This window comes from Callospermophilus lateralis, chromosome 14 (assembly GCF_048772815.1).
Source record: "Callospermophilus lateralis isolate mCalLat2 chromosome 14, mCalLat2.hap1, whole genome shotgun sequence".
In the NCBI taxonomy this organism is placed as follows: Eukaryota; Metazoa; Chordata; class Mammalia; order Rodentia; family Sciuridae; genus Callospermophilus; species Callospermophilus lateralis.
In genome coordinates, this window is record NC_135318.1 from 45,116,694 (window position 1) to 45,129,205 (window position 12,512).

General features: G+C 36.2%; 1 protein-coding gene across 3 annotated transcripts in view; it reads left to right on the forward strand.

Moving 5' to 3' along the window:
• Positions 1-12,512, forward strand: part of Ccdc85a (coiled-coil domain containing 85A) — a 174,061-nt gene that overhangs the window by 127,475 nt on the left and 34,074 nt on the right. For 2 of the 3 annotated variants that reach the window (XR_013088587.2, XM_076832866.2), the window contains exon 3: positions 10,590-10,666. The exons of the other annotated variant lie outside the window; for it this stretch is intronic. Coding sequence is in view for 1 of the 2 variants with exons in the window: in XM_076832866.2 (XP_076688981.2) it covers positions 10,590-10,666 (77 nt within the window). In the remaining variant the exon portion in view is untranslated. The remainder of the gene's footprint in view (positions 1-10,589; positions 10,667-12,512) is intronic. 3 annotated transcript variants of the gene reach the window in all.

The window sequence follows — 12,512 nt, forward strand, 5'->3', positions numbered from 1 at the left end:
GCATGTTTAGAACAGCTCTCTGTGTGTGTGTCTGTGTGTGCCCACATGCCTGTCTACCTGCCTTCCCAAGTACAATATTTCTCAAGGAGGAGGAGCCGTATTTGTTTTCATGAGTTGTATCTAGCATACAAAAGAGTGCCTAGATCATAGTAAGTGCTCAATGTGTTAACTCAAAGATTACAAAGCACAACAATTAGAAACACACCCTAACAGCTAACTTACAAAATATATGCCAAAATTTGTAATATTTCCAATTGTTTACCTAAACTAACATATTCCCATTTTAAATAACCACTCAATGTACAAATAGTGCTTAAAATTTTGCAAAAATTTCCTCTCCAAATATAACAATTGCTGCATTATTGCACTGAGTTTGTTTTGCCAACTATTGTTTCCTAGCCAGTGCAGAGTCTATACATAGGCTAAATCCAGAAAACTTCTATGAATTCCCAGCTGATGGAGTTCAAATTATTGATGTTTGTGCCATTTGATAAAATTTACTTTTATTTTTCTGAAAAGTAAAATGGCAATATAGAAGTTGGTAGATATAGGCTTTTAAAACAGCTAAATATACATAAAAAAGCAAACTAATTATGCTAAGAGAAAATAACATTTTTATAGGCTTACTGTCTTTTGAAATTTTGTTTTTTGCATATTTCCTTCCTTATGCATTCATTGACAATACCAAACAGGATGCACTTACAAGGAGGCTACGTACATTAAAGAAAATTGTAACACTTGTTGAAATGACATCCATTTTTATCCTCTGGCATTAGGAAAAGGCAGTTATTTTCTCTGGGAAATGACAACAATAACACAAGCAATGTAACAGTGGAAAGTAAGATACATTTTATCCCTGAAAAGCTGTTAAAATGGTACTCATACTAAATAGCTCTTTAGAGTTTGAAATATTTTCCACATAGTCCCTAGTTCTTTAGCCCAATTTATTGCTACTAACCTGCTACCTCCTATGTGGGATTGACACTTTCTGAGAAAGAGTAAAAGTGAATACAATTTTAGAGCATAAAAAAATTCCTGTACAACACCCTTCAGTGAGATTGCTTGCTATTGTGTGTTCTATAGATGGAACTCTGATCGCATTTTGAGTTAACTGTTTCAAACTATCCTGGGAACACAAAACTTGCAGTAACTCCCAGGGAAGTTGGGAACAGAATAAGGAGGGCATTCATTCATTCAACAATGTTATGGAACATCATCTAGCATATAGCACTGTGATGGTCATAGGGGAAACTTGGGGAAAAAAATATAAGGCAAGGCCTTATCAGATGAGGTCTCCAGCTTATACATAGAAGGAAATCAAAGCTGTGACAGACAGGTGTCAATGCTCAGTTTCCCAGACCATTTTCTGTTGCTGTAACAGAATACCTGAGACTGGGCAACTTATAAAGACAGCACATGCATTTCTTATAGTTCTGGGGGCTGGATAGTCAAAGAACATGGTCCTGGCATCTGCTCAGTTTCTGGTGAGGGCCTTCTTGCTGCATTATAACCAGGTAGACCACATAGTGAGATAGTGCAATCATGCCAGAGAGAGCTCTTTTACATTAAAGCCACTCCCTCGACATTCCACTAATAAATGAATGATCCATTTATTAGTGTTCTACCCAATCACCTCTCAAACTCCATTAACGTGTGACTTTGAGGATTAAGTTTCTGACACATGACAGTTCAGGGGATGTTCTGAATCCACAGCACCAAGGATCAGCTCAACAGGTGGGTGGTAGCAAATACCCAATAAAATGCCATTAAAAAAAAAACTCATTTGGGACAAGAGAATCTTGAACAAATTTATAGTGTTTGTTTATAAAAGTTGGGGCATAGACTCTGACATTTTTTTCCTGATTTTCAAATTGATTTCTATGTAGATGGTCAGTTTTAAATGTCCATTTACTCTTTCATAGAAAATAATAAATGAAGAAAATCAATACTGTTTCAGGAAATATAATACTTGCATGGCATTGAAGCAGAGCAAAGAGCACTCATGATTTTTCTGTCAAACTATTCTTGGTAAGTGGCTCAGTCTTTCCAGACTTCATTCTAATTAAAATAAGCAAGACAGGATTTTTTTTCCTTGCCTTGAAGTGACAGATTTTTTTTTTCTCTTCATGATGAAACATACCCTGTTTTGATGTGGACCACTGCCCACAGTCATCCTCAGACTGTTCTCTGACAGCTCAGATTGCCTCACTCAGTGCTCAATTGACACCTGTCTGGCACAGTGTCCCACAGCTATGCTCGCTCCTGCTCCTTCAGTAGACCTTCTCAGGAAGAGACTAGGGAGAAAATTTCCAGGTGAAGTTTAAATTTCTTCCCGTGGCTATTTATAACCAAAAGGAACTTCATTTGCCTGAAGCAGATTAGGGCACTTATATTGTATTCCAAGACTTTAGTGGTAGACATGGTCTACGTTTTGCATTCTTTTTACAACTGTTTCTCTGTCCATGTTTCCCAACTTCCCCTACTCTTAGTTCTTTTAGGATTCTTTTAGTATACTATAACAAAATAACAGACTGTGAAAAATTTCTGTTATATTAATTACCCATATAGTTCTGCAGACTGGGAAGACTAAGCTCAAGGCACCAGCAGCCCTGGAGTCTAAGGTCTCATTCCTTATAGGTAGCACTTGGTATGTGTCCTCACTTGGGAAAACAGCAGAAGGTCTCCCTCAAGCCCCTTTTGTAAGGGCCCTAATCTGATTTCCTCATGATCTAATCATCTCCCACAGACCTAATCACCTCCCACAGCCCCCATCTCTTAATATAACTGTGGGGGTGGGTTTTAATATATGAATTTGGTAGGGACACAGATATTTACATTGTAACATTTTAACTCTGAGGGCTGATGAGAACACATCTCAGATTCTCTTACTGAAGTTACTTAAAAGGGTTGACTCTAACTTCAGTTGAGATCCTCCCCAAAGTTTCCATTCAACATTTAATGTGCCACAGAATGATTTTCATATAATACAATAGAATTGGTGTTAGGCTTCGTGTAATCACAAACTTTCTTTCCTGAAATGATCAAAAGGTATAGACTTGTACTATGAAATCACCTGCTTTTGGGGCACTGTGTATGTAACTGCTGGAGTGGTTCATTTTGTAACATTTTATTGGGCCAGACACTATTCCAGGCTCTGGGACTATGTCATGCAACAGTAGTAAAAGGTCCTTACCTTGCAGAGTTTATATTCTTTGTAGAGACTGACCTTATACAATAAAAATAAGAACAAACTAGTTTACATGATAGGAGTTGATAGAATATTTTGCCAAAAAAAAAAAAAAAAAAGTAAACAGGGTCAGGGAGATGAGGTGCGGGGATGCAGGTGGTGGCAGCTGGGTGAATAGTTAAATGCAGAGGACTGGCTGTGTCTCCCTGAGATCAGTTGAGGTTTCAGGGAAGATTTGTGGAAGATAAGGAGGTCAAACAGCTGACTTGGGGAAGAGCATGTCAAGAAGAGGGAATGAATGAAGCAGGGTTGCTGGGGTAGAAGCATGCCTGCAGTGTTTCCAGAAGACAAAGGAAGTCCTGGGACTGGAGCAAAGCAAGTAAAGACCTGAAGTCAGAGAGGTTTTCAGGTGGTCAGCTCATGTAGGACACTGCTGCCGAAAGCTATTGCAGGGCTTGCAAAGATCTGACTTAGAAAGAAAGAAAACCCTGGATACCTTGTGTTTGAAACAAATTGTGAGTGAACTTAAATCTTGGGGAAGAGGAGGCAAGAATGCAAGCAGGGACACCTGTTAGACTCCTGTGCGGTAGGATTTTCAGAATATTTTGGAGATAGACAACACAATATTCTAATGGATGGGAAACAGTGTGTGAGAGAAAGGAATCATGTGTAATACTAAAGTTTTTGTTAAAATGAATGCTCAATAATCTAACAGTCTACAGCTAGGTCTAAATAGGAACATCCAAAGAAAAGCACAAGGTTTTAAAACCATAAGCAGTGGAGGAAGGTGACAAGACAGAGCTCTGTTTCAAGCTGCTGTCACTTCCCCCTTTCTGACTGGGTTCTAGAATGTGGATCTTCTCAGCCAGAGTCTTAGCACTGCTTTGCTTCCTTCTGCCTAGAACTCGCTTCTCCAAGATCTTTGTATGGTGGGTTTACGTGCTGGTCATAGTCCTGAGGGAGCTCCTCCTGGGCCTTCCTCCCTACAGTGATTCTCTTTTGAAATTGCTCTATCCTAGTACTGTTTAGTTGCCTTTATTGCATCTTTTGCCTTCATAAGATATCTTATTTGTCTGCTTTTATTTTCTGTTTTCCCTACTGCAATGTGAGTTCCAAGAACACCCAGATCTTATCACTCTTGCTTGCTACTGTGCCGAGGGGTGACGAATGACTTGTGTATGTTGATGCAGCAGGAGAGAGAGCCGTTTATTGTCGGATTTGAGCGATATTTATACATTTTACACAGCTTATCTAATTAGCATAAAATAGATACAGCAGTCAACCAATAAGGAATCTCCACACTTAATGGCTTGCTTTTGTTACTTCACAAACCACTCCCTCTGGCATTTGGCCAGGCGCCATCCAGACTTGTTTACAGACTCTAACATTTCTCTGGCAAAATAACAGGTGCCAATCTGACTTGTTTACAGACCTTAACACTACTGTCTCCAGTACTGGTCGGGCATAGAGCAGATAACAACTATTGGCTGGAGACCTTTTAATATCAAAGAATCAAGTATTCATTAACCCCTTTAGGAAGCACTATCAGTCAGTATGTGGGGGTTGTAGTATTTTCATTTAGCTTACTCAGGCAAATGCTGAAAAGAAACTACACTATAAGAAAGTAGGGAAATCACAAGGCACTCAATATATGATCTGTTGACAAGGAGGAAAGCTGAGAACATATAGGGTGGGTGGAATTTAACAGTTTTAGAATTATTGCCCTTCAGAGTTAAAGGGACCAACCTAACTGTGTGTACACAGGTAAAAATCTTTGCAATATCTCATTAGGCTTTCTCGGAACACCTATAAACTATGTGAGACACATCATTACGCAAAGCAGTATTTCCCCATCTTTGGCATCCTAGTTATAAAATGTTTTTAAATTCTGTAAATAGAAGAATAGGGAGAATTTGATCAGGCAGAGTGGCATGAGGAGTGGTCAGGGCAAGCTATGGGAAGAGACAGAGCTAAGAGAATGCTAGGCCAGAGAGAAACTGAACAGATTTCAATATAGGGAAAGAGGGATAGGAAATAACTTTCATTTCTCCTTCAGGTTAGCATAGAGAGAAGGGACTGAGAAGAGTGGAGTTAATAAATAGTAGAGGTAGGCTTGGTACCAATTTTTAATTCTGTAGGGTAATTAAAGTTCCATTTAAAAAAAAAAAAATCCTAACTGTTCCAATAAAGCACTCTGAATTATATATCCAGACAAATCTGAAAATGCTGATTCCAAGAAGGTGTTTTTAAATAAGCATCAAATTATAGTGAGACATGTAATCACTTATACTTTCAGAGCTAATATGAATTGTAAGTAGGAAGCTGACCTTAGCTTGCCTGAGGAAGAAAGAGAAACACTTTTGTCAGAACAGTAATGATTTTTAAAATGTACTGTTCTGAAATAATTTCCTTAGGAATGTGTTAAAGCCTTTGACTGGTGGGATTAATCTGGAACTAGTTCAAACCATGTCTATTGAGCTTGGGGTTTATTGAAAAGATTGCCTATGAAATGAAAATCCTGTGGCTGTTGGATCCTTGTTGAGAGAGACTTGGTCCATTTTGTGCTCCTATAGCAGAATACCAAAGACTGGGGAATTTATGGTGAACATAAATTTACTGGCTTAGAGGCTAGGGTTGAGTGGCAGGCAGCTAGCAAGAATATTCTATATAATTCCATGGCTGAAGGGCAAGAGCGGGTCAGGTACCAATCCCACTCATAAGTGGGGGAGACCTCATGGCCTAATCACCTCTTTAAGGTCTCCTCTCATTAACATTATGATAATTAAATTTTAACAAGAGTCTTGAAAGGGACATTCAAATCTTAGCTCTTAGCCACAGAAACTTGTACAATCATAAGACTATTATAGTCTTTGGAATGATTTTTCTCCTTTCCACACCATAAAATCACTGTGGTTGATATCTGTGTTAGAATGGACCATCGTCAGATTTATTTTCTGCCCTAAAATGGAAACATAAGAGTTCTCTTATCCAAGCAGATTAAAACCACTTGGAAGTTTGACAAACCTTAGACAGTTTTAACTACCAATGGTAAACCCTTTATATATAGTAATTGGGGTCATTCATGATGTTGCAAAGGTGGACATTTCCCTAGTAGGAGAAAGGGTGCTTTAGAAACCAAAGGGAAGAAAAGAGTGTTTAATATTTTGATCAGAGTATTTTCAATAGTGGAGGGAAAAAATAGAGCTCCTTTATACAATTGAACACATTTCAGGTAAAATGAAATGAAATTAGGTGTTGAGGAAAATATCAGGTGATTATAAAGATAAATCCATTAAGAATATTTAAAAAGAGAACTTAGTGTTTAACTATCAGGGTAAGAAGCTTGACATCACTTCATTATTAGAAGATCCAAGGTGGGAACCATTGTGGTGCTTTAGCAATGGAATGGAATATTTTGAATATATTTGACAAATCCTCAGGGTTAAGATCCAAGTTCACTACTCTCTGGGCTATAGTTCTCTCATCTGCAAAACTAATCGGGGGACTGGGGGTCAGTATGGAATAGAAAGGCTAAGATATAGTCCACCTCTAAAATTGGAATAATTTAGAAGATAGAGAAGTTAGTGGAATTCTTCGGCTGATTTCTGACGCTTCTTGCAAGAGGTGCTATGAACATTGTACACATAGGCTCAAAGAAAAGTGAGAAGCATGGAGGAAAAAATGGCTTCTGCCTAGAAAGTTTAAGACTTGCCCAAAGAATATCTTCAGCATGTCACTGAATTTTCATGTTAACATATGAAATGTACTTTGCTTTTCCAATGTCTAGTTGTCTAAAGGTTTCCTAGGATGGAAAGAGAAATAACTTTTTGGAGAACTTAAAAGCAGATTGACACTTGGATTACTGTGATTTTATGTTGGCTTTCTCAGATCCCTGACACAGGACATAACCTGGCCCATCCTTGTTCTCCTCCCTAATAGTCCCTTACTCTTCTGTCACATGATTACTTCCCTTCACTGTATGCAGTAGGATTACTCTTAGCTTCTGGCCTTTGTCTACCTTGTGACTCCCCTCATGCATCTCCAACCTTTCATAATTCCATTGATCCATTGAAGTTCAGGCTTCGCCTTTGTAAGAAATGTAGCCCCTGTTGATCTTTATTCTTGTTCTATGTGATTTAGCACTGAATTTGATATTACCTTGTTGGTTTTATTTTCCCCCTGTTACTTCCCCCAAGTAGTTATAGCTTCTGGAAGACAGGGTCCTTATTTAACACATCTTACATCTGTGTAGTTTATAGTAGAATATTTGCTATTTTCATGCTCTTTTGGATCATCAGCCTCAGAATTCTGAAAGTTCAAATGGCATTTTGAAACATCAGTATATGAAACTATCAGTCCCTGGTATAAAATATAATGATCAATTCAAATTATAATACATCATAATGAAGTTTTCTGTTAATCACTTTATGATAAAGATTGCCAGTTTTTGTCAGATACTTCAGTCAATGTACTACTGTCTTTCATGTTTGTTGTATGTAGTGAGAGACCAGCTTATTCTATGGTTGTCATCGTGGAGAAAGAAAAGGTTGTAGCTGATGTGGTCAAATATGATCTGATGCTCAGGGGACTCCATTTGTTTTATCCCACAAGATGATTCAGCCTTTTTTTTTTTTCTCCTGACATTCAACTAGTACAAGGACAGGAATTGTGATGTGATGTGTGGAGTTTCTTTATCCTATACTTTTTTATTTTAAAAAGTAGTTTATGCATTTCCTATCATATTACTGGTTATAAGTCAGTCTCAGCTGATCTATGGTGCAGTACAAATAATCCTTGAAATTTCCATAAATTAACAAAATTAACTTATTTTTCTTCCATTTCACAGTTGGGGGATTAGGGACTTAGGGATCCAATGCTGACCTGGCATTATATTTCAGAAAAGTGTTTGCCTACTCTACTCCCATTAAAGGATTATATAATCAGCTCTTTTATTGAATGAAACAACAAACAGCATGAGTACTCTGATTTGTGCGTGCAGATGAGGTATTCTTTTTCCTTCCAGGACAGTGTTTTCATTTGGAGTATTCTTTAGTTGTTAACTAATAATTGCAAAAGAGGCTAAGAGCCTGGAATAATTAACAGTATCTTCTGGAACCTAGCACACAGCTTGTAATCCTAAAATAGAATTTGCATTCTGGAAACATGTTAAGACTTGCAATAACTGGTATTCTCTTCCAACTCTAGAACAGCGCCTAGAGTAATGTTTTAAGGGGATGAACTCAAAACTTTCTTTACCTTTGCCTTCATTTCTAGTATTTTTCCATTATTTTATGGGTATAAACTATTTCCCATCTATTCCTGCCTTAGCCCATATTTTCAGTGAATGCTTTGGAACAAAGATTTGGAATTGATCTTTTGTAATTCAACTTTAAAAATTAGAGAATGTTTTCCAAACTCTAGAATTTGCCTTTGCCCTCTGGCTTCATTTATTTATTTTATGAGCAGAATACTTTTATTTAGGTAGAGAGGTCATCAAATGTGTAAACTGTAAAGATTTAAAAGAGAAATGTATTAAAGTGACTGAAGTTAGTCACAGAATTAAAACAAATTTGATTTGGTGGCATTTTAAAAATATTATTCAAATCATGCTATGTAGAGTCTTTTCTTTTAAATGTCACAGATTTTGAGATGGTGAAGTACAGGGGCACTAAGATAAGTGATAAATTGTGAACAAAGGAGAAAATTATTTTTTTCATGGTTTAAATAGAATATTGCTGATCAATTTTTCATTTGGATGGTCCTTAGCAAGTAGTTGTTTTTCTAGAGGAGAGAGTTGGGCTTGCAAAACTGTAAATCAGGCAATCTACATTCACATCTTGATGATCTGCAAATCACTTATTCATTTGCTAGAGTAAAGCAGACTCATGAAATCAATAATTTTGCTATTCATTTATGCTGTATACTTGTTTTTTGCCATTGGAAAAGTCCATAAAGCAGAGTTTTAACATTCATTAAGCTTAAAAAAAAAAAAAAAACAAAAAAAAACTTCTCTAGCAAATGTCTTCAGTTTCCCTTACCTTCCATTTCTTATATAAAGAATACTCAAGGCCAATCTTCTCTATCCCTGTGAGGTCAGTGTCCTTATATTAATGTTAATGATGGGGGCTTTCTGCAAATCATTGTGAAACGGGCATGCTGTGTCTACGGCAGAGATGGGCTTAATGGTGATATTTGTGAATTAAAGGCTGGCACTTCCTATGTAAAATAAAATGTTAGCTTATTGCTTCGAAAACGCACATAGACACACACACAGAATTGAATTCATCCAAGCAATTCCCATATCAAAAAATAAAAAGTTTCCATGATAAATTTAAAATCATGGCATAAATACAGGAATATTTAGCCTAACTTCAGATTATCAGGTGCTCCAAGCTCCAAATACTTGCCTCTTAAATGCACTACCCACCCCACCTTCTGTGATTCAGAGATCAAAGAACATGATCATTAAGAAGGTTCTGCCACTTTAGAATTAACTATGGAAACATGCTTTCCAGGGATTTTTGTGGTGGCATACTTTACCCAAGAACAAACCTTTTTAGGTATAGGGCAATGAATTACTTGCAACTATGTTATTATATGACATGCTTGAATATTTTCACTTTATGAAAAGTTACTGTCAATATTCTTCCTAAAACTGAAGCTCTACTTTCTTCCATCTGCTGTCCCCCACCCCCCTTTTTTTTTTTTTGAGAAGCCATAAACTTTGGGGTTGTAATATGGAACAGAAAATGAGTATGATGCTGATTCTGAACTTTCAGCATCCATCTGAGTTTGTGAAGAATTGAAGACTATCAATTTTAGTTCAGTTGCCCAGATTGTACCTGGAAATTCGGGGTTATTCCACATGTGGCCAATATAAAAGTTAAAATTTAGCCTAGATTAAAATATTTAGCCCTGTTATGCCTGTTTTCAAATTAGAGTTAATATCTATAGATCTTTGAGAAGAACAAATGTTGGTCTTAAATTATTTACTGGGAAAATGAAGGGAACTGGGTATTTGGCATTTTTATTATGACCTTGTTTTGGTTACAAATCACATTTTACAGAAAAGTCTAGTGTATGGGACATATTGAAAATGCAAAATGCATAGAACGGGAAACGATGGAGTAACTTTCTTCAAGATGCTAAATGTTCTAAGGGCTGGTTGGTGTGCAAATCCGGCAGTCTCGCCACCAAGAAACTTCTTACCACTACACAATTGTTCAAAACTGTTTATAGTTTCCATGGCTTCTGTTGTATTTTTCCTGGGGAATAATTTTTCAAATAACAGACTAAGTAGTCATTTAATCTGATTTAAATAAATCAAACCAGAAATATCCTGACAGTGCACTACTGAACAAGACCTGTGTGGATAATCTGAGTTCTTTCTTTTTAATTTTAGAATCAACCTTGTCCTATGTTAGGCAGCTGGAGGCAAGAGTAAGACAGCTGGAGGAAGAAAATCGCATGCTGCCCCAGGTGGGTGACTTCCAGAGCTCATAGCTAGTCAGTGTCTTTGGAGTTGTAGCTTTTTATTTAAAATGTAAAGTCTCAATTACATGTTCTCCTTTAAATGATAGAAGTCATTTTGTAAATAGCCATTCATCATGTGGAGTGTGACTATGTTCCATGAGGGCCATCATGTTATCCACATTTGTAAGTGGTATACTCAAGGATATGGATGTTTGAAAGTAAGGTGAAATAATTTTAAAAGGAAGAGAAAAATAGAGAAATAGAAAATAAAGTCCCTTTGTCAGTATTACTCTTATGCATATGCATGTACTCAGTGAATATAGGACAAGGACTCATTTAAATTATAAAAATCGCTAGTTTATGAGTGGGATAAACCTGAAAGTAGTTTTAATTTTAATCAAATTAGTACTTGATAAGATTCTTTGTGCTTTAAGTGATCTTTTTTAGTGCAACAAAGCAATGACAGTAATTGAAAGTTTGGAACTTCATTTCTTCCTGGTGAATGTAAAGTGGAACTTTTTCTGGGATCTTTAATGTCTTGTCATATATTTCACTTACAACATTGTTTCTGTGTGCTGTCAGAAAATATTTTGTTGAGCTGAACTAATCTACTGATGTTAGGTTAATTTCCATGACAGATATGAAGATAGAATTGTATTCTAATATTATATGAAATGGATTTTCTCTAAGCAATTAGTCATTAGCATTCTTTCCGCATTTTGGTGGTTATTTTATAAATGATGAATGGAAAATGATACCTCAAATCTAAGTAATAGTTTAAACATGAAGTCAAAGATTGTATCCCAAAAGGGATTTAAATATTAATGCAAAGACTCTTTGGAAAGACATTTTAGGGGTTTTTAATCTATCTATAAAATATTTTTGCTCATCAATGGTGACTTGGGCTATCATGTACTGCATGGAAGAATGCCTTTCCCCCTCTTCCACTGGCCAACTAACTGCCTAGAAATCATGAGATTAATGAACCTACTTCTCCCCCTTCTCACTACATGTGCACACAGAATGTGTGATGACAGAAGGGATTATTTGTGTCATACAATATTACTGGTAGATGTTTTTCTTTTCTCCTTTTTTCATTTTTTTTCCCTTTGTCTTTTATATTGGGCTAAGAGTGTGGTTTTACTAGGACCCTTGACTGAAAATATTTAATTTTTTTTTTTTTTATAAATGGTCACACCATCTCTTAGACAACTGAGAATGTAAAAGATGAGAATAGAAAAAAAAGTCAGGTAATATTTCTCTTTGAGTATCACATAACACTGAAGTGGTAGCCTGAAAGCCGTCTTATTAAAAAAACAAGCACAACAAATGTAAAAAATATTAGAAGATTGATTTTTTTAAAAAAACCATAAAAGCGAGTATTAGAATTCTTGAAGGAAAATCAGAAGAGTCCTCAGCTCTACTTAATGTGTGTATGTATTTAAATATATAGTACTTGCATAGTTAAGACTAGGAGAGATTAACTTCTCAGGGTAGTTTTCAATTATGTGCTTTTTCATTCATTTTGCTATTAAGGAAGGTTACTTTTAGGTTTTTTTTTTTTCTCTCCTCTGAGAAATGACTAGGAAAGATTGTTTTATTGAACCTGAAACTTTGTTGATGTGGGATATACCATCATTATGTATTATTACAAAAAGAAAAAGATATTCATTAAACCATGTCAGATTCTTGCTGATTTCAGAGATGTTAACAATGAGAAAACAATGTTTCAGATTTTTTAACGGCTACCTGTCAAAAGTACTTTAATGCAAAGAAAATCCATTGTTTGAAATGTTATGTTACTGGACATATGCAAATAACAAAGAATCTCTCAGTTCAAAAAAAATTTGTA